This window comes from Meleagris gallopavo, chromosome 29 (assembly GCF_905368555.1).
Source record: "Meleagris gallopavo chromosome 29, MGAL_WU_HG_1.1, whole genome shotgun sequence".
Lineage (NCBI taxonomy): Eukaryota > Metazoa > Chordata > Aves > Galliformes > Phasianidae > Meleagris > Meleagris gallopavo.
The window spans coordinates 3,798,065-3,824,986 of NC_139432.1; the positions used below are offsets into that span (position 1 = coordinate 3,798,065).

Here is a 26,922-nt window from a genome sequence, read left to right on the forward strand (position 1 = left end):
GCGGAGGACTGCATCTCCCATAGTGCACCGCGGCGGGTGCGGGTCGCGGCGCATGCGCGGCGCGGCGCGGCGGGCACTGGGGCTGGCCGGGCTCTTTTGTTCGACGGAGGCAGACGGAGCGCGCCAGGCCCGCGGCGCCGGCCCCTGCCCGCCCGTAGGCCGCTTCCCTTCGGAACCGTTGGCGGGGCTGTGCAAGGTGCGCGAGGCCGGTTCGCGGTTACTGTTGTGGCGAGGGGTTGCGGTGGTTGTGGGGGGGGAGAACCGAGCGAGGCGGGGCCGCGCGGGGACAAAGCGGGGCCTGAACGGAACGGAACGGAGCGGGGTGGGCGGCAACGGGTGTGGGGATTTGGGAGGGGCGGTGTGGAGGAGCAGCGTTCGGAGCGTGGGGGGGTTGGGCTGTGGAGGGCAGAGCTGTGGGGCCGGAAGGGGTTCATACCCCCATAGGAGGACAAGGAGGAGGAGGTGGACCCGGAGCCGGAGCCGCTCGGTTGGGGCGGGCGTTGAGTTTTCACACGGCGTTGTTTGTGTGAAGCTGAGAGAACGAAAAGCGGCGGGGTTTTGTGGCGGGAAGCGGCGCCTCCCGGAGCATTCGGGCACTGCGAGGCCCCTGTGCTGCTTTAAGGGACGGGCGGCAGGTGGGGGTGGGAATCGAGGCGGTGTTTGCTGTGAACACCTGGGATCCGTGCGGTGATCGATAAGGTTGGAAAAGAGCCCTCAGATCCCAACCCTGCTGCTCAGCGCGGCCATCAGTGCCACATCCCCGCCGTGCTGCGGCTCCTCCAGGCGTGGGGACGCTCCCATCTCTGTGGACTGTCTGTGCCTCGCTGCTCTTGCTGAGAAGAAGTTGTTCCTGGTAGCCAGCTGCAGCCTGAAGCCATCAGCTCCCATCCTAAAACCGAAGATGTTGCAGTAATGCTTTCCTCCCTTTGCACAAAGGGGGGAGGAGGAACACGGCCCTATGTTTCCACCCTCAGCTTTTGGCCCCCCAAGGTTCTGTTCACCTTTGCCAACCAAACCTTGGAATCCCTGTCTATGGGGTGGGGTTTGTAGCTCAAGTTCCCTTATAATATCCCTGCTGTGTGTGTTTTTCTCTTAAAACCAGAGATATGTTCTCTCCTGGATTGTGAACTTAGCTGGAAATGATGTGGCCGAGCTCTAAGGCTGTGGCTTTCCTTTAGTTTGATCTCTGCTCGAAGCCTTGAGCTTTGACTCAAACTTTCCGGAGGTGTTTTCTGCTGTGTTCAGGTTCTGGAGTGTGGAAGGTTTTGTGTGCTGCTTCCCACTTCATCAGAACGGTGCCTGCTGCCTTCCCCTGGCACATGCAGAATAAACTTGGAGTGTTTGTAAGTCCTTACAGAGACGAGAGATCCCGGCCAAGTTTGAGGAAAGGCAGAAGGGAGGAAATGTTTAAAGCTTAGAACTCATTAAAGCGAAGCTGAACTGTTCATCCTTTAAGGCGCAGCTAATGGAACCGGGCTGTATTCAGACCCAACCTCTGGGTCTCCACGTTTTTTTTTTCTTGGCTCTCCTTTTGTTAAGCTTTCTACTGAAAAGATGAGCACGAGGCATGCTGGAAGGGCAGCAGCTCTCCCTCAGCAGCGTCTCAGCATCAGTTCCGTTCCCTACTGCCCCAAGAAGTGCAGTGAGCAGAATTTTGTGCTGATCCATGCTGTCAGCCAAGCTCTCGTTCCTCTGCCTGCTATTCCTGTCCCTATAAAGCAGGCTTTTGTGCACACCTTCATGCTGGGCCTCTTTTTTCCTGCCCTTTTACTGGGCTTTGAATTCTTTTCAAGTGCCTTAGGTGTGTCGGATGCTTTTCCTATTAGCTGCAGACCAAGGAGTCATTCTTTCAATCTTTCACTGCTCTGCTTTCCTTTTCACAAAGGATTTCAGCCTTGCCTTGAGCGTTAGGTAAGAAGCAGCAAATGAAAACAGAAGGACTTAGTGCAGGATTTCTAGGTTCAGGATGGTCCTGTTTTTCAGTGTAAACCAACTTCTTCACACGTTAAGTGAAGGAAAATTGAAGTTGAACATAGGAAACGTGTGCTACTTAATGAGACCTTTCTTGGGGCAGGATAATCCAGCCCCAAATCCCGTAGACGTGAGCGGTGTCCCCACAATTGTTGTCCGTTGCCTCTGCTGCGTTCCCCTCCAACCACAAACCAAGCTCTGTGTGGCTGAGGTTTATTTTGAATCAAGAAAACAGGCAGGGTTTGAAATGCCTTCGTGCAAAGGCTGCGATCTTTGCCGAATCCCTTTGTCGTGCTCCAGCCTCCCTGACTGCAGTGCAGTGAAAGGCCTGCACAACAGCTCGCCTCTGCAACGCCAGGCTCTGCAGCAGCTGCTGTGCTGGGGCTCAGCATTGCCTGCCTGCTGCAGGCTGCAGATGTGCTGCGTGGAGCCCCAGAGCCACCAGGCCCCCTGGGCTCTGCTCCTGGCCTCCTTTTTCTGCAAGTGCTCCTGGCCTCGCGTCTGCATCTTCTCTGCCCTTCCTATAATACCACGATGGAGCTGTGGCATCGCATTGCTTGCACTGCTCTGTGGCTTTCCTCCTTTTTCCGTTTCTGCCTGCCTCACTCCCAGCTCTGGTTCCGGTGCCTCCGCAGACTTTGGTCCAGGGAGCCACTCAGCTCCTTAATGCAGCATCCCGAGGTCCTTACAGAACAAGGCAACAACTGCAGCGTTTGTGGCTGAGATCCCTTTGGCTGCAGCTGAGCACAAGTCCCTGCTGGGAGCAGGGAACCCCAGGATCTCACCCCTGCGGGCCCTTTTCTCCACATACAGGTTGTGCCTCAGTGCACGGAGGATCCTCCTCCCCGCGGGGGCGAAGGGGAGGAAGGAGCTGCCAGAGGAATTCCAGAGTGAAACTCGAGCCTGGCTTCCTGCAGGCGCTGGCAGCTTCGCCTTGTTGCATTGCACAGCCCTGGGCTCGCCTCCACCCAGCGTCCAGTCAATGCCCAGTGAATATCTGGCTCTGCCTTTGCCTGGGAGCAGGGCAGGGAAAAGCTTTTCTTCTACATGATGTTGTACAGCTTCGTTTCAGCAAGCTGTTCCCAACTTTTACTCCTCCCCTCCCCCAGGAATGGGGCAGGAAATCTGTATCCCTGGGGGCTGGGTGTGCTGTGGTATTTAATAAAGGAGCCCTGTGGTTGCTGTGCCCCTGCAGTGGGAATATCCCTGTCACTGCTCCAGCTGCTGGGCCTTACAGGCTGGGCAGCTTCTCATGGCTCCACACAGCACTCAGAGCAGGCTTCATCTCCTCTGATGGATGCTGCAGCTCTGTAACACAGCAGAGCGAGCTCTTCCCTTGTCTCCATCTCCAGCCAGCTCTGGCGCTGACCCCTCTCTTTCTGAAACCACCAGGTAAGCACAAAGCAGCAGAGCCCTGTGCTGAAGGAGGGCTGTTGTTCTGCCTGGCTCACCAGCGGCTCGGTGCCCATCCTCTGCACAGTGTGTGCTCCGAGCAGCAGCACAGCAGCAAGGTCCAAAATCCAAACATTTGAGTGCAGTGCGTGCCAAACGGAGAAGTGCTGCTTTCTCTCTCTGTGCTTTTCCATGGTCCTTGGCTGCCCTTAGGGCCTGTCTGTGAGACAGCAGCACAGACAGGGTGGTCTGGAGCATGCGGCCTCGGCTGTGTCCCTCCTGTCCTCTCTGTTGGGGCTTCTGGTGTGAACTAGTTGTTCATTTTTTGGGCTTTGTGGGCCTCCTTTTTGAGCCTTTTCCTTTGAATGGAGCTTTAATGGCAGCTGCTCAACTCAGCAACATCTTGTACAAAGGGAGCTCGCTCAGCTGAGAGCTGAGATTGTTCTTAAGTGACATCTTCCGTTAGTGTAAATCTGCAGGATTCTTGTTTTGCTGTATAAACTAACTAGCGTAGATTTTTGTCAGCTGAAATGTGTTGTATAACATTCACCTGAGTTTGGGCTGGTAACGTTTGACCAGCTCGCCAGTCATCTTGCTTGGCAGAATATGCATTTCTTACTGGAACGAGGCAGTTAGGCCAGGAAGGCTCCGGGCAGCTGTTCAGCAAGGTGGGTGGGTGACAATCACTCCTCCTGGAATGCAGAGCCAGGACCAGGAGGTTCAGTCCTGGTGACAGTGACAGTGACTCGGTGTTGGTGACATCAGGTGGGAATGCTCACCACCTCCTGACCCTTTGGGCAGTCTAAATCAAGGCAGTCTTTGAACCTAATGACAGCACTCCCATATTCCTTTGTCCAGGGAATGGCCTTGGTTTGGGTCAGAGCATCCTACAAACCCTGCAGTGCTTCAGATGCTTCCCACAAGCTCTGGGCTTGTGGTTCTGTGGCTGTTTGTATGCCCTGGAGATAAGGAGAAGAAAAACTCTGTAGCTGGATGAATATCCTAGAGAGCACATACATGAAAACACTGAAGGAAAGAACATGGGGAGCTCAGGATCAGGGACTGTGACTTTTGCTTAGCTTGGATTAACTGTTTATTAACTTTAAATTAATGTCAGCAGTGTGCTTTCTCCCTCCTGCTGCTGTGTGGATTTGCAAATGGTTTCCACAGCTCAGGACAGGGTAGAGCTGAGATGAGTGGAAGGGCTTTGTGTGTCTCCTGCTTTGTAAGTGCTTGTTTCCTCTAAAACAGCCTTCTGTGCTGGGTTCACAGGCAAAGCTGGGTACTGTGTATACTTCTGCTGCCTTGCAAAGGCAAACCTGTCCTTAACACACACGTGTGATCTTCTTTCCCCTTTCAGCAGCGTCGCCCGTAAGCTGAAAAACTGGCCAGCACAATGGGAAAAAAACAGAACAAGAAGAAAGTAGAAGAGGTCTTAGAGGAAGAAGAGGAGGAGTATGTGGTGGAGAAGGTCCTGGATCGACGAGTGGTGAAGGGCAAAGTGGAATATCTGCTGAAATGGAAAGGCTTCTCCGAGTAAGTAAGCAAGAGGGAGACTGACTTTTTACATGTTCTGATAGCGATGGGTTGAGGGGGAATGGCTTTAATCTAAAAGAGGGGAGACTTAGATCAGATGTGAGACAGAAATTATTTGGTCAGAGGGCCTCTCCTTGTCTACAAAATGGAGCTAACAGGCTCAGGGTGAATGTAATGGTGGAGAAGGTGGTACTGAATGTCACCAGCTCTAATTGGAGCACTGTGAGCGTAGCCTAGGTGAGAAAGTCCTGCTTCTGTCTCACAGATTAACTGTGCAGTGCCATGGTGGTATAGTGGGACTTCCTTCCCTTTAAGGGAGTGTGAAGCAAGCAGACAGATGAAATGAACTGCGTTTCTTTCCTGGAAAGAGAAATAACTCTGCCCTGGCCTCTGGCACCACTGCCCTTATCTTTTTCGTGGGGTGAGGGCACAGAATCCTGCTGCTTCTCTCAGCATCTCCACTTGATCTGGTGTCAGGACTTTGTGTCTGTCTCTGTCTGTAAATTAAACTGCTGGTTTTGATTCCAGTGAAGATAACACATGGGAGCCAGAGGAGAACCTCGACTGCCCAGACCTCATTGCAGAGTTCCTTCAGTCCCAGAAAACTGCACATGAGAGTGAGAAGTCTGAGGGAAGCAAACGCAAAGCAGAGTCTGACACAGAGGACAAAGGGGAGGAGAGCAAACCAAAGAAGAAGAAGGAGGAGGTGAGGCAGCGTGGGCTTTCTGTACTCACCTCCCTAGCTCTGCATTTGGCACAGTGTCCAGCAACTGGAGTAGCCATGCTCTGAAACCTCAGTCAAATGGTTCTGCACAGAGGGGAGACTATTCCAGATCAGCGAGGCACAGCTGGAGGGCTTTTGAAAAGCTGTGGCTTTTCAGGAGGCATGAGCTGCTCTCTGAGCCAGGCCTCTGTGGGAATCGAGGGCTGGTTCTAGCACTAAACTGAAAGGTCAATCTTTGAACCTAAATAATGTGGAGCCACAGCTTCTCGTGAGCAGCCACAAGGGGTAAAACGGGCTGCAGGGGTTACCTGCTGCCTCCAAGAGAGGGAGCAGGGCAGAGCAGGGAGCCTCCCTCTCAGGATGCTCATAGCTGCTTGGGAAAAAGGACAAGAAAGAGGCTCTGCAGTCTGTTTTGCATCCTGGGAGCTGCTGAATCTCGGCCGGCACAAAAGTTTGAGCAGCTGTGCCTTGGAAATCAGATCCTCTGCTTGTGGCTTTGGACTGCCCTGGGGCCCCCAGGTCCCCTCTGTGCCACGGGTGTACACCTGAGCTGTCTGCTTTGTGCCTGCTGGCCTCAGTCATTGCAGTCCAAGCATCTGATGCACAGAGCCTTTCTGAGCAGCCCTCAGGGTGTCTGTGTGGCCTGCAGCAGGGGTGTGACCATCACCCTTTGATGCTACAAGTGGAAACTTGTCTCTTGCAGTCGGAGAAACCACGAGGCTTTGCCCGGGGCTTTGAGCCAGAGCGGATCATCGGTGCCACAGATTCCAGCGGGGAGCTCATGTTCCTGATGAAGTGGTGAGTGTGTCTTTGTGTCTGTCATTTCTTCACTTATTCTGTGCCAGAGAGGGAAGGACCTGCACCTGGGGAGTCCCTGCTACCTGGCACGAAATCTCTCACGATGGCGCTGCTGCCTGAGGTGACCCTCTGCGCTGAGGCTAACGTGGATGTGAAAGAAGCAGGTAGGGCCCTTGGGATTGCGTGGCTCTTAAGATGCCCCCTGCAGCAGGCGCGAGCTTGGGGAGAGAGAGGGGTGTGATGTCGTGGCGTGGGCCACAGCTTCAGAAGGCCACACCCCAAGGAGAGCCGTGACCACGTCCCTTTCAGCTCTAGTGAAACAGGGCTTGTCGCTGGTGCATCTGGGAGCCAAACCAGGCAGGTGAAGGTGCAGGAACCACTTGCTCTTGCACTGTCTCAGAAGTACGGAGTAGCTGGGGAAGGGCTGCAGCTTCGGTTTGGCTGCTGTCCCCATGCCTGACAACACATGCCTGCTTTTGAGGACTCACGTGCTGCTGCTCTCTGCGCCAGAGTCACTCAGGAAGGGTTTGCTTGGATTCCCTGAGTGGCCTGAGGACTCCTCAGTTTTCCAACTGCTTGATTCTCTCCAGTTCTTCCGCCTCCCTCTGCAGCCCCCTAACTTGCTCCTCTGCTCTGGCCTGTAGGAAGAACTCTGATGAGGCCGACCTGGTCCCCGCCAAGGAAGCCAACATCAAGTGCCCCCAGGTGGTCATCTCGTTCTATGAGGAGAGGTTGACATGGCATTCCTACCCCTCAGAGGACGATGACAAGAAAGAGGACAAGAACTAAACCCTGGCACCCGCCCTGGCCAGCCTTTGTATAAACATCTGAACTGTGGGTTTGAGCAAGAGGGGGAGAACGCAGCTCTGCTCAGTCGGGAGCGTAGAGATGGCTGGAGAAGATGCCCTTTGAAGAGACCAGTATGGTTTCTGTGCCCTGCAGCTGCTCCGCTGCTTTATGCAGCTCCATGCTGTGTACAGATTCAAACCAGCCCGGCTCACTGGGGGGGGAGGGAAGGGTGGGGGGTCTGGGGGGGAGGGAGGGTGGGGTGGGGGAGGCATGGGATTTCCAGGCTGTTCAGCTTGTGGGAGAGGAAGCAAAGCCCCTTCCATGAAGGACTGTCAGTGGTGATGGGTGGGCTGGGGAAAAGGAGTGCAGATGGATACTGCTCATTCTTCAAAGACCATCTCAGCAACCCACAGCCTTCTTCCCAATAGTGTTAACTCTGCATTTTTACGGCGTAGCATGTGTGTAGGTTTTTTTTTTTTGGTTTTTTGTTTTTTTGTTTTTCCTGTTGTTGGTTTTTTTTTGTTGTTTTTTTTTGTTTTGTTTTTTTTTTCTTTTGCTATTACTGGTGTATCGGTCTGGGGGCATGGGGGGAGGGGTGTGGGGAAATTGGTCTCTTGTTTCATTGGGGAGGGAGGGAGATGAGGTCTGGTGACAACGTTCCAGATCATTTCCAGGTCTTTTTTAGAACCTGAATTAAGAAAAGGAAGAAAAAAAAAAAAAAAAGGAAAAAAAAAAAAAAAGAGCCCAGTATTGATGACAGAACTAAGGAGACAGGGATGCTGACATGAGACTGAGACTGTGAATGTCCACATCTTTGGAGCCGAGGTCCTCAAAACTCTCAGAGCAGTTTGTATGGGGGGAGGGAGGGTGAGGGGAGACTTGTGAAAATGCAAACTTGTGATTCGTATTGTCCTGAAGCAGAACTGCCAGTTACTGACACGCGCATTGTATGTGGGAGGGTGGGGTGGGAATGCATCTTAACCCCTTAAAAGCCTTTCTACCTTTTTTCTTTTTTTTCTTTTTTTTTTTTTTTTCCATCACAAGGTGCTATTTGTCAAAATCGGGGGGAGAGAAACTTCTGACTATTCGTTCCTTTTCCCACCTTAATTTGACTGTCCAGCCAGCAGCACTGGGAACCCTTCACATTTATCACATGGGGGAGAGAGGAAACCACGAGCAGCACAAAAAAAAAATAAAAAAAAAAAATAAAAAAAAAAATTAATTCCATATTCTCCCATAACAAGTGATTGTTTTTAGGAGGCCAGGCATTGGTGCCGGAGCCAGATGAGTAACCCTGAACCTTCGGAGGGTTTTTTTAAATCCAGTTTATTACAAATAATGACTTATTTAATGTCTGGAATCATGAGCCCCACCAGACTCCTGGCACCTCCTCGTAGGGTGGTATGTATCTAGACTTGCATTGTACAAACCTTTTTTTAAAAGCATGTGTTTAGGTTTCTGTGAAAACGTTGTTTAAATGTAAAGTACGTGTTTGGATTTTAACTTCATACCGAGCTCTGTCAGTTTTTTTGGTCTCAATAAAATTTTAGATTTATAATCCTGATTTTTTTCTTCTCAACCTTGCTCCTTCCTCCAGCTCTCTGTGCGTGAGCTCGGTGTAGAGCAGTGAGGAGGGAACTCAGCCCTGGTGGTGCTGAACGAGGTTAGATCTGGCTGCCGGCTCTCATCTAGGTGTCGACTGGAGCTCTGCAGCAGCCCACGGCTGCATCTTATTCGTTGTGACTGCAGAAGAGACGTGGCAGAGAGGTTGGTAGCTAAAGGCCTGAGTCGAGGAGGCTCCTGAGGGTGAGAGGCATAGCTGTGATCTGGGACCTGTTTGATGGAAGGAGATGCTGTGTGAGCTCCCGGCCAGGACCCGGCTCGCCTGCGGTGTGGGTAAGTGCCCTTTCCTGCACTTCTCATGGGGATGTGAAACAGACGTTGTCACTTTGTGTTTATGGACGGGTTTTTGTTATTTTTAAAGCTCTGCCACTGATTCTGGTGGCTGAAGATGGAAATGGCGTTGCTTTGTTCTTGGTTTGGCCTTACACGAGAGCTTGCAGCCTTCAGTATGGAGGAAGGGAAAGCTGTGCCCCTCCGCTTGGCCCCCTGGCTCTCAGTGCCATAGCACAGCCCTTGGCAAGGGCTGAGGTTTCACTGAGGGGAGGATGGGGCTTTCTGGCACACAATTTCCAGCATCCACAGGGTGCGTGACAGAGCAGGGAGCAGCACTGAGGTTTTGGGTGGTGTTCAGCTGCTCTGCCAGTGCCTGCAAAACTATGCAGCCCATTGAAATCCGGGCTATTCGCAGCACCCGGCGGTATGCTGAAATGTCTTCCCTGCACTGGTAGCCAGCAGCAGCAGCAGCAATTAAACTGGTGTTAATCACTGGAGTTGGAAGGAGGAACGTCCACTTAATTGAACATGAGGAGGCTGCAGCTCCTTGGAGAGGCTCTCGGCTGATTGATGGCCACCGGGGGCTGGAAGCTGAGTGCTGCAGGAGTCTGGAGGATGGGGGGCTCCCGATGGGGCAGAGCATCACCTCCTGAGGCCCTGAGCCCAACTCTCTGTGCGCTGGGAGCTGTGACAGGTCGTGGTGGTGGGTTCAGTGCTCAGGGATGGAGGCAGAGAGGCCGTGTGGGGCAACCCAGCACTCCTCAAAGCCAGGGCTCTGGCCGAGATCAGAGGCAGGAGGCCCCGCTGGTGGCTAAGTGCTTCCTGCCTTGGAAAATGAAAGGTCTGCTCACCACCTGATCTGCGCTGGCAGGCAGCCCACACTGCTGACAGTGCCAGGATGTGACAGCGATGCACCGAGTGCTGGCCCCGTGCTGCCCCAAAGGCTGGGGGAGATGGCTGCAGGCAGGGATTGCACCAGGAGTGTTCTCAGCTGAAGGCAGAGCAGGACTGCTGGCTGGGTAGAGCAAGAATGGGGGGGATGGCAGGAGCCAGGCCATGGAGCTCCCCGAAAAGGAGGACAGTGGGGGGGAAGGCAAATGCTTGGCCCTGGTTCCCAGAGCCTAAGAGCGGCCTGAGGTAACACCTGGGATAAACAGCCCTGGGGCCCAGGAAGAGACTGGAAACACCTCGTTTATTTTAGTGCCCTGTGTTCCCCTGGGCTGAGCTGTGTTTGTGGAGCTGCCCTGGCCTCAGTGCCCAGCAAAATGGAGACAAATCCATCCCCTCCTGTGATAGGGGAGGGTCGGTCTGGGGAAAATCATACTGGCCCCATGAAGTTCCCAATAGAAGCAGGGCCTCACCTCCCCCTTTGGGGTACAACGCAGTGCTGTGTGTGCTGCTGGGCTCTGCCAAAGGCAGGACTGTAGCACCTTGCTGCCCAAGCCTCCTCTTATTGATGGGCTCCATTGGTGGTTCATAATCAATTTGGGATTACAGCTCTGTACCAACGCTGCCCCCACTAGAGGCCAGGTGGGGGAAATGCTACTGGCAATGATGGGGAGGCTGCTGCTGCCTTTGAGGAACGCCCACAGGCTGGGAACAGCAGCAGTGCCCACTCCCCACAAAGCATCACAGAGCTGGGAGCTGTGGCTGAGGGCCCCCACAGAGAGGCTCTTCAGTTTCCCAAACGTGTTTCAGCTTAAAAAAATAAAAAGAAAATACATGAAACCAAAGCTTGTACAGTGAATAAGCCGTTTTATTTTTTTGTCCTGTGCTCACACAATCTCTCTTCTTTCCCTGACAGGTCACAGATCATTAAAATAAAGTTTCTAAGAGGAAAATAATTTAAAACATACACTCAGGGCTCCATTCCAACCTCCCCAACACCCACATCTCCATCACTTGTGCTTCATCTCATGCGTAAGTAAAGCTGTTGGATCTCAGGAGCGCGGTACGGGAGAGCCCTGCGCAGGCCCACAAAGGCAGCATGCAGCCCTCAGCTCTCCCCACACCGCACCCTGAGATGCAGCTCCTTTCCCCGCAGCCTGTTCACATGCCCACACCAACACCTCCTCCTTGGCAGCCCCCAGCAGCATCACTCCCCCCCCCTCACCCCCCCCCCCGGCACCCCTGGGTTCCCTGCAGAGCTGCTGCCCGCACCTCCTCAGCCGTCCCCCTCAGTGCTACACCCTCAGCCCGTATCACATGCACAGGACTGGCTAGGAAAGCCATTTTAAGCTATTCAGTTGCTGGTAAAGTCACTCCCAGCTGTGCTATATTGTAAATACAGCTTCTAGGATCGTCTCCATGGAGGAGACCAACAGTGATCAAGGCACTACCCCCACCCCCCTCCTTAAAACAAAGGAAGTCAGACCAACACCTAGGGACAGAAGAGAATCCTATAATGTGATCACACGGTTACACTGAATCTTTATGGCAAAGAGAACAATTAGCAGCTTTGAACGTTCGGGCTTCTCCCTTTTACTCAACACAAGCACTCTAGACCCTATAGGGAAAAACAGGGCTGAAGCCCTAAAAAAATCAAAGCACGGTTAAGAAACAGGAATCCTAACAGATGTCTAGTTCTATAAGTGACAAGCCCACGGCTCTGCGTGCTGTCCCTGCTGCCGCACACCCGCCCCGTGGCCCCCAAAGCTTCCTCAGCCAGTCAGTAGGAGAAGACAGCGGCTGCATGCAGGCTGCTGCGTGCCCTCCTCGACAGCGGCCCTGCGCGGCAGTGACATGCTCTGTGAGTGTGGTGGGGATGCACAGCGCTCCACTCCTGTTAACCCTTCCCAGTTCCGCCCCCCCCCCCTCAGACCCCCTCCAGGGCTCCAGCTCCACGCCCCAAGGCAGCACAGCCCTCCCCGAGCTTCCTCAGAGCTGGAAGGGTTAATGGAAGGCCGCACCGCTCGTGTTGCCATGTGTGCACTGGTCTGATCTAGAAAGGGATGGTGGCTAATCTGGAATTAAGTCAGGTTGAATCACACACACTGATGTCAAAACTGGTTCAGGAAAAAAAATAAAAGAAAAAAAAAAGAAAAGAAAAAAAAAAAAAAACCAAAGAAACAACTACCTGAAATCACAGAACTTTGGAAGTTCAGAAAAATGTCTCTCCTATCGCTTGGTTTTAAGTTCATTTGCTTAAATCTCTTTTCTTATTTAAAGCCAGTTCCTAACAGTAGTTTTTCCGCCTCCGCTGATCTCCCCACCAGTGATGCCAGCTGATTTCCTGCGCTCAAAGGATTCCAGGCTGTGGAAGGTGCTGGGCTCGCCAGTGCACTGTCCGCTCGTCCCCGTCCCTCCCCACAGGGAGCGCTCGGCCGCAGTCCCTCCTGTACACTGACCGGCAGCAGTCACGTTTGAGAAGATATATTGGATAAAAGGCATGAAAGTTCCTCTAAGCACTTCCAGGCTCAGCCCTTCTCCAGTTCTACCTTGAGCGATTCTCCCACTCCTCCCGCGTGCCTCCCTCACTTCCTGCGGTCCTTCTGTTTCCTCTCCTGCCTCCTGGCCTGCTGGTCAGCCAAGGTGCGAGGTATCAAGATGACGCTGCCGTCGCTGGCGTACTGCAGGGCGTACTGATTGGGGGAGTAGGGCTGGCCGTTCTCATCCCGCAGCCGGCCGAACACCTCCTGGTAGAGGTTCTGCACCTTCTGCTTCATTTGGCGGATGGACTTGAGGAACTCCACCTTCTCCCTGAGCAGTTTGGACTTGTCCCTCTGCAAGTCCTCCACGTCGCGTTCCAGGTTCAGGATGGTGTCCAGCTTCCTCTTGCGGCAGTTCTGGGCAGCCATCTTGTTCTTGCCTCGCCTCCTGATGTCTCGGATGAGGCTCAGCTGCGCCTCGCTGAGCTGGTACTTGGAGAGCAGTTCATTGAACTCCTCCACGGGCAGGTTGATGATCTTGTCGTTGGTGAAAGGGATCTTCATGGCTCTGGCTCGATGCTCATCCCTGCTCATCTGCTTATCCAGGAACTCGGACGGTTTCTCCTTGCTGCTCTTCTTCCCCACGCTGGGCAGCTTGGGCTCCTCGGGATCCAGGGTCTCCGGTGCCATGTTGTAGGTGTGGTTGTGGCCCACGTGCTCCAGGTAAGGCAAGTAGTGGAGCTGCGACGGGTCCTGGTAGCTCATGCGGCAGAACTTGCTGTACTCGGGCTGGTACCCAACTGCCCCTTCCGCTTCTTCAAAGTCCACGTTTTCAGAGTCTGAGCTGTAGCCGACAGCTCCTTCCTCAGAAAATGAGGAGGAAGAGGAAGAGGAGGAGGAGGAGGAAGAGGAGGAAGAAGAAGAGGAAGAGGCTTCTGAGCTGCTAAGGGAAGCAGGACTGTGGCCAGAATCCAGAGAAAGACCTGAGTCAGAATCAAACTCCTCTTCCAGCTGCGAGGCCTGCACTGGGTTGAAACCTTCTTCGATGGCCAAATCCATCAAGCTGATCTCATCAAGCATGGCTTCATCAAGAAGGCCGCCCAGCGGGTCCGGCAGCTCAGGGCCCGCCGTCTCATTGACCGTACTGTTCAGCTGTGGGGGGAAGAAGATCCCACTGAAGTTGGTGGAGCTGAAGGTGGTGTTGAGGCCGGTGGAGTTGTCCGGCGCCAGCTGCAGCAGCGCTGAGCTGCCACCCATGGAGGGGCTTTCAATTTCAGAGCTGAAGAGGGAGAAGTCCTGTGAGCAGCTGCCCAGAGAGGCCTGATGCAGGCTGACATTCTGATTGATGGGAGTGTTTGGGGCGAGGTTGTAGTTAGAAGTCAGCAGGTCTCCGCTTGTGCCGTTGTAAAGGGTTTCAGCGGTCGTGCTGTTCACTTCCATAGCCTGGAAGAGACACGAAGCAGATCAGCAAATCAACCACGTTCAGGCCCTGCCTTTTCACTGCCCTTCACCACCAGGATACACCAAAGACACAGCGTTTCTAGCTCTTGTAGAAGGAGCTACATCTCCAGTCAGCCCAGCACCATCCGCCAGCTGCAGATTTAAGACACTGCCAGCAACATCCACACGGGCACTCAATGTCACCGCACAGGCTATGGCAAAACCAAAGCTGCTGTTCCGAACCTCCAACTGCCATTCTCCAGGAGCTGGGTGCTTGGAACACCCACTGGACCTGCACTAACCTCACCTGAGCGATAACCTGCGCCTAGAAGGGCAAACCCCTTCCCATTGCCACCCTCCAGCACCAGCAGCTTCCACCCCAGGGTGCGCTGACCTGCATTTCCATGATAGACATGAGGTCCTGCCACTGCTGCTCCAGATCGAAGGGCGACTCGGCCTCTGGGAGGAGAGGAGACAGCAGGCTGCTCTGGATGCCCGCAGGCCGGCTCTCGCTGGGCACAGCTTCGCTTAGGGTGGAGACATCTGCAGCTGGAAACTGAACCACGTGAGGCACAGTCAGTCCCCAGCTGATGAGCCGCGGCCAGGGAGGCAGCCAGCCCCAATGCCCTTCCACCTCCACGCCGGCAATCGCTTCTCCTTTGTTCAGAGCAAAGCGGTTGCAGTTATTCCTCCGCAGTTCGCTATGAACTAATTAGAAGCAAAGCCAGAAGTCTTTAATTAATTGTGACCACCCCACACCCTCCCCCCGCTGCTACTTTCGCAGGCACAATGCCTGGAGCCTCCTTAAACAGCCTAACCCAATTTACTGCCAGCCCTGCGCTCTCGATGAGGGGTACAAGCGGCACCACAACCCCATCCTCGCTCACCTCCGAGTTCTCCCCGAAAGGGAAGGTGGCCTCCAGCAGCCTAAGGCACTCCTCCAGGGACAGGGCCGTCTGATCCTCCACGCCAGGCACCTGATGGGAAACACAAGCGACCACAGCCCCGGGATTAGGAAGGAGGCGATGAAAAAACAAGCTCCTACAGCACAGCTTCATTACAGTGCATCCAAAAAAGAGCCAGAGGCCCCACCCAATGCTTCCGAGGTGCTTCCAGCACTGGGTTGGGGCTGGAGGGGACCCTGAGCCGGCAGTGCAGTGCAGCAGAAGCTGTGCTGGATGCCAGCCGTTCCGTTACCTGCGCAGGGAAGCTCTCCCCAGTCTCGCCATCCACTAGCAGGTTCCTATTGGTGACCTGTCCTCCCGCGCTCCTCCAGCCGTCCCCGCGCTCCCTCCCATCGCTCAGCTCTTTGTCCACTTCGCTCTCTTTCTGTCGGTGGCTGTAGTCAAAAATCTCTCTCCCGGCGCCCAGATCGATGTCCTGTCTCCACAGGATGTCAATCAAATCGATGTCCTGAAAGACACACGCACGCACACGGAATCGCTCAGCACGGGCCCCTCCGGACCCCTCGGCCCAATCCTCTCCCACCGCCCCCCGCACCATTCCTTCGGCTCCTGCGGGGCGCGGCGGCCGCTGCCCATCGCAGCCCGGGGGGGGCGGCTCTGCGGGAGGGCCGTGCGGACGCGCGCCCCATGGCGGGGGCGGCCCGGTGCAGGCGGCGCAGGGCAGGAGGCGTTCGGGCCAATGTCGCGGCGGTGGCTGCGCCGTGGCCAGCTTGCATCAGCCCGTGGTGCCATCCCGGCCATTTGCATAAGGGGAGGAGTGCGCCGGTTGGGGAGGGGGGGGGAAACGGGGGAGGGGGGGGAATAAAATAAATAAATAAATTATAATTAAAAATTAAAAAAAATTTTAAAAATCCCCGCATCGGCGCCCACCTGATGCAACCAGAACCGCCGCCACCGGGCGGCCGCAGCCCCGCCCCGCCCGGAGCCCGACCGCACCCGGGGGGTTGGGGGGGTGCGAAGCGGCCGCCCCCGCCCTGGGGACCCCAACCGTGCCGCTCCCCCACCCCACCCCCCTCCGGGCACCACCGCCCCCGCCCCGCCGCAGCCCGGCCCTGCAGCACCGCCCTCCCCCACCTCCCTCCCTCCCTCCCCGGCTCGGTACCTTTCTCATGGCCCCCGCTGCCGCCCGGGCCGCGGCGCCGCGCTCATGGTCCCCGCGGGGGGCGGCGGGGCGGGCAGGCCGGGGAGCGGCGCCGAGTACGCATCGCCGCTTCTCCGCCCCGAGCGGCCACAGGTGCCCGCGGCCCCGCTGCGGCGGCGGCAGCAGCCCCCGCCCGCCCCGCCCCGGTCCCGCCGCCGCCCGCCCGGGCCGGGCTGCGGCGCGCCCCGCCCGCCCCTCCCCCGCCGTTACCTTGGCTGCGGCGCCGCCGGGCCCCGCCCTTCCCCCCGCCCCGCCGGGATGCGGTGCCGCCGGGCCCCGCCCCTCCGCCTCGCCCGACCAATGGGCGGCGGCTCCCCAGCGCACGCCCCGCCCCTCGCCCGGGCGGAGGCCTCAGCCAATCCGCGCCGCCGGGGGGCCGCCCTCTCCACCAATCGGCGACCGCGAGGCCCGCCGGCCCGCGCCTTCCTGCAGGGCCGCGCCCCCGCCGTGGCGCAGCGCCGCCGCCCCGCGCCGCGCGCTCCGGTACCGGGCGCTGCCTCCCCCGGCTGCGGCACCGCCTGGGGCCGCCTTCAACCCCCACCCCCGGGCCTGCCGCAGCCACGAGGCCCCGCCGCCTGCGGTCTTCCTATCAGATCGGCCTGTAGGGCGCGGCGGCGGCGGCTCCGGGCCCCGCGCAGGGACGGCCGCGGTGACCTTGGGCCGCTCCACCTCCGTTCGGCTCCGCGCCGACAACGGGAGAACCGCGCCCGGCCCAACCCGGGCCCCTCCTGCCCGGGGCTGACGGTACAGCGGTTTCCGGGGCCCTGCCCAGCGCGGAGCACGGAGCCCCCCCTCACCCCTCCGCCGGGGGCTGCGTCCTGCTCGGAGCCCCTCCAGCCCTGCGGCACCGGTCCTCGTTCTGGGGCTCGGCCACCACCGGGAGCTGCCGAGGCAAAAGGAGCCCCACCTTCAGCTCAGCGCCCACAGAGCGCCGCACCGCGCCAGCTTCTAGAATTGTGAAGGCAGCTTTGCTCCCTGCACAAGGTCGCGTCCTGCCCCAGACACCTGCAGTGCGTTAAAGCCACGGGGGAGTCGAGCAAAAGCACAAATCCTGAGTTTGCAGCCCTGCGGGAGGAAAGCTCCAGCTCTGCAGCCAGCACCGAGCCTGGAGACGAGCAGGGAGTGAAGGTTCCAGACAAAGACACCAAAAATAAGCAGTTGTGGGCAGCACCATCCCTACAGCCTGTGGGGTTTCCCGACTCCCTGGGTGTCACTGGGGTGCCCTCCGAGCTGGGCTGTGGGGCAGCAGGCAGGGAACGGGAGTGGGAGGAGGGGCAGAGCCCAAGTGCTCCAACATGGGGACAGCACGGCCAAGGAGCAGCTGGGAAGGAACGGCCACACACGTGGCCTTACAGGAAGCAAGTCAAAGTCCTCCCTCCTTCCACGCACAGGAATTACCTCTCAGTTATCAGGCCAGGAGCCAGACATGTGAACGTTTGCGTTGCGCTGCCAGTTCCTCCCATTGCCTCAGCGACTCCTCCACACTCACACATCCTACAGCAACGCTGCTCAACCACAGCAAAGCTCGGCCCAAACCGACCACCACCATCGTCCCTCCTGCCTGCACGTGTTCAACTGCTCTCCTTCCATGGTTTCCTGCCTCCTGCTGTGCTAAAACCGTGTGACAAAGCTCGAGGCGCCCACAGGGGATGGAAGCAATGGGCTGCATCCCAACCCGGCTCCTCACCAAGCTCAGAACATGTGACAACAGCAGCAACACTGGGAGTGCCCAACAGAGCCAAGCAGCACCAACACCCACACATGGCTGGGGAGAGATATTGAGGCTGAACAGGCCGTGGCAGAGACCAGTGCCAAAAAGGAAAAAAAAAAAAAAATAGAGGAGCTCCTAGCAGGGACCGATTGCATCACAACATCTGAAAGGTTATGCTCAGACAGACAGAAAAAATAAACCACTTTCCAGTTCACCTCTTCCCACCCCTCTCTGATGAAAACCAAGCTATAAACGTCTCAGCTGGATGAACTCCAGAGCCAAGTAACCCAACCACCCCGCTGACACCTGGGATGAGGCTGTTACCCAATGCCTGTGTTTATTTCCCAGCGTTATTTTACGGGTTTCACAACACAAAGCTTTGTGCACACGCTGAAACGCCGACCCCAGCCCCTTCCCCACCTTTCAGTATCACTTTCAAACCAAGAATACAGCAAACAAAAGTGGAAAAGCACCCTGAGCGTACAGCAAGCGTTCAGGAGCACGCTGTGCTTCGGCCCCATGCCATTCCCATGGCCACGTGCTCGTCACACAGCACACACAGAACACCACTCACATTGATAGCCAGCAAAAAAGCCAACACCAGGCTGTCCCCCAAGCCAAGACAGAAGAAGAAGCCGCCTACCTCTTTGGTCAGGTCCCCGTTCACTGGGGCAGCCACAGCTCCCAGGTCCTCCAGCTCTTCCCCAAAGCCCTGCTCAGCCCCGTTCTCCCTCACAGCACCATCAGGACCGTTCCCATCCTGCAGACCACCGCTGTTTTCGAGGGCGATGCCAGTGCTGGGCTGGGTGCCGGACACGGAGCCGTCGGGGTCACGGTGCACCAACCAGGCACTGACTTCAGTGCTGGGCACTTGAAATCTGTCCAGTGCCCTCACCTGGTTAAGCAGCCTGCGAGCAGTGAAGTAATAGTCCAGGTCTACGCTCTTTGGGTGGATGCCATACCCGTCCAAGGTGTTGCGTAGGTTGTGAAATTGGGTCTGGGTGTACGCAGAGCTCTGGCCAAGAATGATCTCCCGGAGAGGAGGGAGCTGGGAGTTCAGGTAGGTGTCCACGTCCACGCGAACGCCGATCAGGCTGAGCAGGATGGTGAACTGGATGAGGCCTTCCGTGAAGTATTTCTTCAGAGAAAGCATTTCTGGAGAAGAAGAAAAGAAAGAAGGTGGAAGGTTAGGAAAAAAAAAAAAAAAAAAAGAAAACAAAAACAACAAGGAGCCAGCAGGTGGATTCAGCTCACAACAGGTCGCTCGGGTTGCTCCTTCCCCTGCCCCACTTTTAAACAAAATAAAGCAACACTTTCAGAGTCAGAGTTACAGCAGAGCGCTGCAATAAAACTTCCCAGTGGAAATCCCTTCAGCTTGGGGACGAATCCAGCTTTCCTCTCCAGCTCTGAACCCTCCGGATCCCACCTCAGCACTCCAACAGACCCGGGGAAACCCCCCCCCACCCCCTTTTCCCCGCTCCCCCCACTTACTGCCCGCGGTGCCCACATGCAGCACACGGGACGGCCCGTCCCGCTCCCCTCCGTTCTCCGCGGCGCTCCGTGCGGGGCAGATCCGAAGTTGCCGAGCTGCGTTTCGGGACCTTTCCGGAGCTGAAACCGAACCGGGGGCGCTGAGGAAACGCGGAAGGCCCCGCCCGGCCGCAGCCCGGTGGGTGCACGGAGCCGCCCCGCCCCGCGCTATTCTTAGGCCGTTGCGTCAACTTCACCACGAGGGGCTCCCACCGCCACCGCCGCCGCCGCCGCCCCCCCCCACAGCCACAGCCGCCGCCGCCGCCGCCGCCGCCCCTCCAGGCCCCGCAGCGCGGCGGCCCCGCGTGAGGCCCCGCCGGGCCCGGCCTCCCCCGCCGCCCCGCCCCGGGCCCTTTAAGGCGCCCTCTAGGCCTCGTGACGCGGCCCCGCGTTCCGTCCGCGCCGCCGGCCCCGCCCGCCGCTACCCGCTCGCCGCCGCCGATCGCTCCCAGCCCCGCCGCCGCCGCTGCCGCCGGCCCCGCTCCCGCCCCCCCCTCCTCCTCTTCACACCTCCTCCCGCGGCGCCTCCGCCAATCGGCACCCGCCCCTAGAAGGCGGGACGAAGCGGTGGGCCAGTAGGAGGTGACGCGGAGGAGACGCTCCCTCCTCTGTCGCCGTGCGGATGGGCAGGCGGAGAGACCAGTCGGAGAGCGAAAAGAGAGGTTTGGACCAATCGGAGAGCGAAAAGAGAGGTTTGGACCAATTGGAGAGGAGAAAGCCGTGCAACGGCACCGCCCTCCGCGTGAATGAATGACTGATCGCTAGCCCAATGGAGCGCCAGGCCCTAACCGAACGACAGCTCCAACTACCAATGATACGACGTACAGGAGCCAGCCACCCATCCGGTATCTTGAATGACGGCAGCTTGCACCAATCCCGACGGAGTACGGCTCCGCTCCTTCTCCCCGCTGCTGTTGCCATGGCACCGAGCGCCCCGGGCCCACGGCGCACGGCGAGGCCCAGCACCGCTCGGCACGGCCGGCGTCTCCGGGCTGGGTGACCTCGGGCCTCCTCGGCAGCCACCCGGCGAGGCCTGCGGTGCGGACACAGCTCCCGTGCTGGGCCCGAGGCCCGCCCCGTGTTAGCACAACGCTCCGCAGGTGGAAGGCCGAGGGCTGCGGTGAGTCAGGGCCGCGTTCAGGGCCAACGCGAAGCCCCACGCTTCCCTTTCCTCATTGCTCCATTCCTCGCTAATTAAAGTCTTTAATTTCACACACCGGCAGCTGCCCAGACGGAATATCCCTGCCTGCGATGCCTGCTCTGGTTTTGGGGTGAGAACTCCCCGTCTCCCACAGCATCGGGGGCCTGACAGCATCAGCTCACGCAGCTGCAAACGGCTCTGCAAACAGCAGCAAAAAGTCAACCTCATCCTCACCTGTACCCCGCAGCTCTATGGGATGGGATGTCCCGTCAGAACCACGGCTCAGCAGCCCTCACACCGACAGGAGGCTGGAAACTGACCGAAGAAATAAACATGGAGCCAGCGTTATAAAGCCCTGCTGCCTCGGGGTGGTTCCGTCCCCATCGCTCGGGTGGCAGCCGGGCAGCACCGCCCCTGCTCTGCTATTTCTGCCACGCTTGCAGCTGCCCAGAGCAGCAGCCAAAAGCAGACGCCCGCGTCCTGCCCCAGAAACAAACAGGATGCCAGAGACAACAGTTCATCTGAAAATGTAGCAAGTGAGCTCAGGCTTCAGCGCCCAACTGCAGCGCTGGCTCTGCTGGGTGGCAATAGCTGGGCTCCAGGCGGGGGCTAACAGAGCCCTGCTGTGGCTGTGAGCAGTGAGTGCCCGTGGCTGGGTGGTGTTACCCAGCAGTGAGGCCCTGTTTCACATCTCGGTGTTGTCACTGACAAAAAGTTCCCTCGAGCAGAGCCAGGAGTCAAGAGACAAACAGCACAGACCCCCCCAAAGCAGGACTGCCCCAGTTACAGAGCATCCCTACCTGGAAGCAGTACACAAAGCACAGGATGAAGATCAGGCAGGTGGCAGCAATGGATCCAAGCAGCTCGGTGACATGGGCTCGCTCTGCCCCAGCCTCACTAATCTGCAAAACAACCAGCAAACACCTACAAAAGCTGGGGTGCGGCCCCAGCCCACGTCGTGCTGCAACCCACAATCCGATGAGGTAATGGTGGCAGGCAGGGAGGGCACAGCCCCACAGCGAGAGCACACCAAACCCTACAGCTGCTATTGGCTCCCAACGGGGCTGGAGAGCACGAGAACAGCGCTGTGCCCTGTGGGGAACAGGAGTGCATTAGAGAGGCTTGAAACCCCTCCTCGTGCCTCCCCATGGGATGGGGGTGGGCAGTGGGGCCCAAGGGTGCTGTCAGCAGCAACCTGAGCTGCCTGCTCCCAGCTGGGATATTTAAAACCCTTCTCAGCAATGGGGGTTCGTTCTGTGCCGGGCATTAAGGCGCATCGATGCACTGATGGCATTTGTCCTGCACAAGACTGCACCTGGGGGTGAAAGGACACAGACACCTTCCTGGCCACTGCCCCCCAGCAGCCCCTGTCCCGCTCCCACCCTCAGCATTAATCATGTCAAGGCAGTCCTTAAGCAAAATGAAGGAGAATGGATTCATTGCTCCTACACCACTTCGCTGCAAGCCCAAAAGCCACCAGGCTGCACCTGGGCCTCTCTCCAAACCCCTCTGCTCTGTCCCAATTAAAGCTTCTATGTCAATTAAAGCCTCTGTGCCAATTAAAGCCTCTGCATCAGCTCAGTCTCCTCTCCAACAGCTGTGCCGGGACCCAGGGGTGCCTCCAGCTGGGGCTCAGCCATGGAGGTCACCATTCCACACCAACCCTTTGGAGGCAACGGTGACATTTGTGACATGAGTGTCAAGCCACCCTCTGGAGGTGTATGACTACGGGTCGTGACCCCCATCTCATCTTAGCACAAGGCTGGTGGGACACCGCAGGACCCCCAGAGGGTCCCGAAAGAGGCTGTGAGCCCACTGAGGCGGGCACTTGTAGCCTTGTGAACCTTGAGCCACCACCCACGTGTGCCCACACCTACAGGGGCTGTGGGATCACGAGGTGGACACGGTCACTCTGCATCACCCCACAGACCACCCCAATCACAGAGACCCCCCCTCCAAAATCTCCCCATAGCCGCTCCGCGGATGGGCTGTTTTGCATAGCCCCGCCCTCTCGTTGCACGCACATCTTATATGGCACATGACCACGCCCCCTTGTCATTTAGCCCCGCCTCCACACGAATTCGACCTCCTCGCTCCGTTCGCAGTCCTGCAGCGCCCCCTGCCGGCGGCACGGAGCAGTGTGGGGGGGCTCTGAACCACGCCTCCCTCCGGGGGGGACAAAGCGGGGACAAAGCGACGGCGCTGCCGCCCGGGGTGTCACATCCGTCCCTGGTGCAGCTGTCGCCGAGTTGAGCATTGTTCTAAGGAGGAGAATTAAAGCCCCTTCAGCAGCTGCGCCACAAATAAGGGGAGGTGGGCAACCTAGAGCAGATGGGCGACCCGGGGAATTGGGAATTAAACCCACCCCCCCCGGCAGGGGACCCGGCTGGAGCCCAGAGCTCTGCATATCACCTCCTCCCCCCATTGACTCCCCCCCAAAAGGGGCGCGGGGGCCAATAGACTGCTGGGGGGGGAGGGGAGTGGTCAGGGGGTGACGCCCATGGGTGTGGAAGACCATCCCGAAGGTGGTGGGGGGAGTTCGGCCACCCCCTGTCCTGTGCAGCCCAACGGTGGTAGGGGCGAAGCTCTGCCTTCCCCCTCCCATCTGCCGGGGGGGGGGGGTGGTTTGGGGGCAGAGGGTCGTGGTGGTGATTAATGGGGACCATCGCTCACTGTCCATAGAGGTGCGTGGCCCCCCCGCCCCACCCTGCCATAACGAGCGGGAGGAATAATGAGCGATGTCACTCCACTTTTCATCGTGATGGAAAGTCATTACCGGAGTCACCGCTGGCGACAACGAGCCATGAATCAACCGCTCTGCTATGAAATTAAAATCGAATTGCCCACCTTCGCCCCCACCTCCCAGCTACAGGGAGGGCTGCACAGCTTGGGGGGGGGGGGGGGGTCATCTCTGGGCTGGGGGCTCCTCTCCTCCCAGCACTGAGCCCCTGTGTGGATGCAGCACAAGAGATGCACGGAGAACAGCTGCAGTTTTATTCAGCAACGCCCAGCCCCAGGCTGAAGCCATGGTTGAGGGAGGGGGGGGGGCTGAGGGACAGCAGGACCTCACTGGAGGTTCCAGCTCACAGTGAGACCCCCATCAGGTGCACCGGGCGCCCACCGTAGCGCTTGGAGATGTCAGCTTCGATCTGCAAGAGAAAGCCCAAGGTGAGGGGAGGGCGTGCAGGAGGGGAGGGGCCAGGGGCAGCCCTGCCTGGACTCACCAGCTGCTGCAGCTCCCGGGTCCGCTCCTGCAGGCGGTCCAGCTTGGGCTCCAGCACACCCTGCTCTGTCAGAGCCTCCTGCCGCTTCCGGCTCAGTGCCTCCCGCTTGGCCAGCAGCAGCTCTGCTTGGTTCAGTTTCTGCTGCAGCATCTCGCTCACACGGTCCACGTACCTGCACAGGGAGAGCAGCTCCTGCTTCACCTGCAGGATCCTCCCAATCTGCCCTCCCCAGCCCTCCAGTTCCCCATGTTTTCCCAGTGAGGCGACCTGGGGGAGGCGAGGATGATGAAGAGATGCTGCATGCGGCGGGTGCTCAGCTGGTCCAGCAGCGCCCTGGTGCTGGCCAGCAGTGTGCCCACACGGGTGCTGGTCTGGCCCTGCAGGACAGCGGGGGCCAGCTGGAACTGGCTGGCAGCCAGGACATCGGCCTCCTCCTCCATCTCCACCAGGCGCTGCGCCAGGAACAGCTCCAGCTGTGGGGAAAAGGACGTTGTGGGGGGGGGAGGGAGGGGGAAGGGGCAGCCAGAAACACTCCCTATGCCTGAGCCGCCTCAGAGCTGCTGCTGCTCACCTCCATAAGCTCATCAATGAATTGGTTCCGTGTTGCAGCATTCTCCAGCAGTGTCAGGGCATCGGAGCCACGGGCAACTGCCTCGGGTTCTGGGGGATGAATGGGGTCAGCAGGGAAGGGAACTCTGCGGTCTCCGCACCCTGGAACCCACCTGTCCCCCCTGTGACCATGCTCACCCTCAGAGCCATCCTCCAACACCGTAATCTGTGCCTCATTGCTTTCACCATCGCCCCAGTCAATGCCATTGTCCTGCAATGAAAGAGAGGGTGGCTGGTGACTGCAGGGAACCCACAACACCCTCAGGACCCCAGCCCAGGCATGGGGCCAGACCCCAGGAGCAAGCAGCCAGCACTCACCTGAGTGCTTGGCTCTACCACGATGCCCCAGTCAATCTCATTATCCTGGGCTTCCCCACCTGCAGCAGTGTTGTCAGCATCACCCCCACCAATCGGCTCCAGTGTGAAGTCTCCCCAGTCAATCTGCAGCAAAAAGGCCAATGGGACCTCTGAAACCTGAAGGACACAGGCTCCCTTCCAGCTGCAGCAAACAGCCCCAGGCACTGCAGCACCGTACCGTGTCCTCCTTTGGCTGCTCCGGCACCACCTGCACCTCTGGCCTCTCCACCTTCACTGGCTCAAACCCCGTCCTCCACTCATACACGGTTGTGTTGCCTTTGCTCCCCACGTATCGTAGCATGGGCACCACGGGCCCTTCTGAGCTGCCATAGACACATCAGCAGAAGATGGAGAGGCCGTGATGTCCCCCTCCCCACCAGGGTGCTGTTGGGAGACCCCCAGAGATATCAGTGCCCCCCCACCCACCTCTGGCAAACAAACTCCACGCAGGCCTGGTACAGCTCAATGGCCTCAGAAAGTGCACCAACTCCCGCTCCAACCTCAGAGAGCAGCGAGGGCAGGTCCTGCACCAAGGCTAGCAGTTCCTGGCGCACATTGCTCCCCTGCAGATGGAGCAGGGACACAGTGGGGCAGGGAGACACACAGCCAAATTTCTTCAGGACTGCTTATAGAGGTGGTCAGGGGGCTGTGGGGTCACTCTCCCCATACAAAAGGACACGGGGTCCCATAACAGCACCAGGGGACTCACAGTGATGCCGTACTGCTTGCAGGAGGTGTAGAAGCGCTCCCGCAGCTCAGCAGCTGCCAGCTGGCACTCCTCCTCACGGCGGGCCAGGTCCTGCTGGGCCTGCTGGCAGCGGGCGATCTGCTTGCGCAGTGCAGGGACCTCATAAGTGACATTACGCACCAGGAGGGCAGCGAGCTCAGCTGTGGGGTGGGACGGCCGTGAGGAGCTGTGATGGTCCCCTATGGCGCACTGCATCCTACCCTCTCCCTGGGCACCCCGCAGCCGTACCCAGGTAGGTGTTGTCCTTCTCATAGAGGGCCACGATCTCCTGCCAGTCCTGGGGAGGGGGAAGCAGAGGGTGAGGAGGGCACAGGCATGGGGCACCCGTAGCCATCCCCGCTCACCTTCATGCGCTGGGATGAGTATCGCCCAAAGAGGTTCTTGGTGGAGGCTTCGGTGCCCCTGAGGATGTCCACGATGCGGAGGCAGTGCGAGTAGTGAATGGCTGCGCAGAGAAGAGAGAGGGGGGACAACGCTGTCACGGAGATGAACTGACGCCCGGGGGAGGGGTGAAGGGTCGTTCAGGTTTCTCTCACCGGCGCCCGCCAGCAGCTGCGCGATCTCCTCGTGCTCGGGCATGTCCCGCAGTGCAGCCTCGATCTTCTGTCGCACAGCGCTCACCTGGGCCTGCCAGCGCAGGCCGCAGTGCCGCCGGTCCACCAACCAGTCTGTGGGGGGGGTGGGGGGCGGTGAGCGGCCCGAGCTGCGAGGCACGGGGAGCCGAGGAGGCCGCGCTGCCCGCAGCTTGCCGTACCCAGCAGCTTGCCGGTCTGGATGTCGATGGGCACATCCTGGTAGTCCCGCGGAGAGGCCTGCGGGAGGGAACAGACCTGACCTCTGACCCCTGACCTCTGACCCCTGAGCTCCGGTCCCGGTACCCACCTGCATCCCGCGCGCCGTTCGCCGCCGCCGCTTCCGCTTTCCTCCGCCTGGCCCCTCCCCCCCGCCTCAGCCAGTCCTCGCCGCGCACCATACGGCGCAGCCAATCCAGACGCTCAATGCTCCGTGGCTCCCGCCCCGCTTCCAATCAGGAGCACGCGGCTGATGGAGAGTGCCACGCGCCGCTCCTTCGATTGGCGGAGAGGTAGCGGCGCTCGACCAATGGGAGCAGGGAGCTCGGGAGGGCGGGATGCAGCTGATACCCGAGGGTGGAGAGGCGTGCGCATGCGCGGTGCGATGTGGGGCTGCGCCGTGTCTTGCGGTGTCCCCATAAGAGGTGACCCCGACGGCCTTGTCCCCACAAGCTGTGTGTCTCCACCAGCCACATCTCCACGGGCCGCTACCTCTCCCCGTAGTGTCCCCACGAGCCACGTGTGTCCCCACGGGCCACGTTCCCATGAGTGGTGACCCTGCGATGTCCCTATGAGCCACGTCTGTGCGAGGTCCTCGTATCCCACAGCCCCATGAGTGCTGTCCCTGCCGCGTCCCATAGCCCGTGTCCCCACACCGTAGAGATGACAGCGTGGCACCCTGCTCTGCGCTGGGCACTGGGAGGGTTCCACGCTTCCTTCCAATCCCCCATTGCACTCCCAAACCCAACGTGACACTGGGGACGGGGGGGTGGGGGGGTCCTTCCCAGTGC

At 58.4% G+C, this 26,922-nt stretch overlaps 3 protein-coding genes and 1 long non-coding RNA gene across 13 annotated transcripts; 2 read left to right on the forward strand and 2 right to left on the reverse strand.

Moving 5' to 3' along the window:
- Window positions 1-19: 19 nt before the first annotated feature.
- CBX1 (chromobox 1) lies at window positions 20-12,178 on the forward strand. Of its 7 annotated transcripts, none has more exons than XR_014879992.1 (7): window positions 22-196; window positions 4,724-4,899; window positions 5,428-5,605; window positions 6,327-6,421; window positions 7,066-8,611; window positions 8,808-8,873; window positions 8,960-12,178. XR_014879992.1 is itself a non-coding variant. In XM_085210806.1 (5 exons), exons 2-5 carry the CDS (start codon window positions 4,760-4,762, stop codon window positions 7,208-7,210), a joined length of 558 nt encoding a protein of 185 aa, XP_085066932.1. In that variant the 5' UTR covers window positions 20-196; window positions 4,727-4,759; the 3' UTR covers window positions 7,211-8,768. The 7 variants fall into 7 exon arrangements, 2 of the variants coding, with proteins under 2 accessions (XP_085066932.1, XP_085066931.1); XR_014879991.1 differs by lacking the exon at window positions 8,808-8,873 and having other exon boundaries at window positions 8,903-9,106; window positions 9,195-12,178; XR_014879993.1 differs by lacking the exon at window positions 8,808-8,873 and having other exon boundaries at window positions 8,903-9,106; window positions 9,522-12,178.
- On the reverse strand, window positions 10,842-20,655 carry NFE2L1 (NFE2 like bZIP transcription factor 1). Of its 3 annotated transcripts, none has more exons than XM_085210803.1 (7): window positions 20,637-20,655; window positions 19,223-19,342; window positions 18,375-18,886; window positions 15,112-15,327; window positions 14,802-14,891; window positions 14,309-14,470; window positions 10,842-13,917 (listed from the first exon to the last, which is right to left on the reverse strand). In XM_085210803.1, the coding sequence occupies exons 3-7, from the start codon at window positions 18,882-18,884 to the stop codon at window positions 12,580-12,582; spliced, it is 2,316 nt and encodes a 771-aa protein (XP_085066929.1). In that variant the 5' UTR covers window positions 18,885-18,886; window positions 19,223-19,342; window positions 20,637-20,655; the 3' UTR covers window positions 10,842-12,579. The 3 variants fall into 3 exon arrangements, with proteins under 3 accessions (XP_085066929.1, XP_085066928.1, XP_085066927.1); XM_085210802.1 differs by lacking the exon at window positions 20,637-20,655 and adding an exon at window positions 19,772-19,899; XM_085210801.1 differs by lacking the exon at window positions 20,637-20,655 and adding an exon at window positions 19,687-19,777.
- On the forward strand, window positions 19,888-21,966 carry LOC146542591 (uncharacterized). Its single transcript, XR_014879994.1, has 2 exons — window positions 19,888-20,381; window positions 20,485-21,966. It is a non-coding gene; the product is annotated as an uncharacterized LOC146542591 (long non-coding RNA).
- A 1,409-nt stretch (window positions 21,967-23,375) lies between these two features.
- On the reverse strand, window positions 23,376-26,328 carry CDK5RAP3 (CDK5 regulatory subunit associated protein 3). Of its 2 annotated transcripts, XM_010726559.4 has the most exons (14): window positions 26,223-26,323; window positions 26,095-26,152; window positions 25,877-26,008; window positions 25,685-25,785; window positions 25,569-25,617; window positions 25,302-25,480; window positions 25,019-25,155; window positions 24,771-24,915; window positions 24,554-24,676; window positions 24,374-24,446; window positions 24,198-24,286; window positions 23,894-24,099; window positions 23,627-23,798; window positions 23,376-23,551 (listed from the first exon to the last, which is right to left on the reverse strand). In XM_010726559.4, exons 1-14 carry the CDS (start codon window positions 26,226-26,228, stop codon window positions 23,486-23,488), a joined length of 1,536 nt encoding a protein of 511 aa, XP_010724861.1. In that variant the 5' UTR covers window positions 26,229-26,323; the 3' UTR covers window positions 23,376-23,485. The 2 variants fall into 2 exon arrangements, with proteins under 2 accessions (XP_010724861.1, XP_085067125.1); XM_085210999.1 differs by lacking the exon at window positions 26,095-26,152 and having other exon boundaries at window positions 26,223-26,328.
- Between the last annotated feature and the right edge of the window lie 594 nt (window positions 26,329-26,922).

Excerpts from the sequence above, each read along its gene's own strand:
- CBX1 (XM_085210806.1), top strand. The coding sequence starts at position 4,760 with ATGGGAAAAAAACAGAACAAGAAGAAAGTAGAAGAGGTCTTAGAGGAA. Across the intron at positions 4,900-5,427 it reads AAATGGAAAGGCTTCTCCGA|TGAAGATAACACATGGGAGC; the intron begins GTAAGTAAGCAA and ends TTTTGATTCCAG. Across the intron at positions 6,422-7,065 it reads CTCATGTTCCTGATGAAGTG|GAAGAACTCTGATGAGGCCG; the intron begins GTGAGTGTGTCT and ends TCTGGCCTGTAG.
- NFE2L1 (XM_085210803.1), bottom strand. The coding sequence starts at position 18,884 with ATGCTTTCTCTGAAGAAATACTTCACGGAAGGCCTCATCCAGTTCACC. Across the intron at positions 14,471-14,801 it reads CTTTCGGGGAGAACTCGGAG|TTTCCAGCTGCAGATGTCTC; the intron begins GTGAGCGAGGAT and ends CACGTGGTTCAG. Across the intron at positions 13,918-14,308 it reads TGTCTATCATGGAAATGCAG|GCTATGGAAGTGAACAGCAC; the intron begins GTCAGCGCACCC and ends TGTCTCTTCCAG.
- CDK5RAP3 (XM_085210999.1), bottom strand. The coding sequence starts at position 26,313 with ATGGTGCGCGGCGAGGACTGGCTGAGGCGGGGGGGAGGGGCCAGGCGG. Across the intron at positions 24,447-24,553 it reads TGGTAGAGCCAAGCACTCAG|GACAATGGCATTGACTGGGG; the intron begins GTGAGTGCTGGC and ends CTTTCATTGCAG. Across the intron at positions 24,100-24,197 it reads TCATTGATGAGCTTATGGAG|CTGGAGCTGTTCCTGGCGCA; the intron begins GTGAGCAGCAGC and ends TTTTCCCCACAG.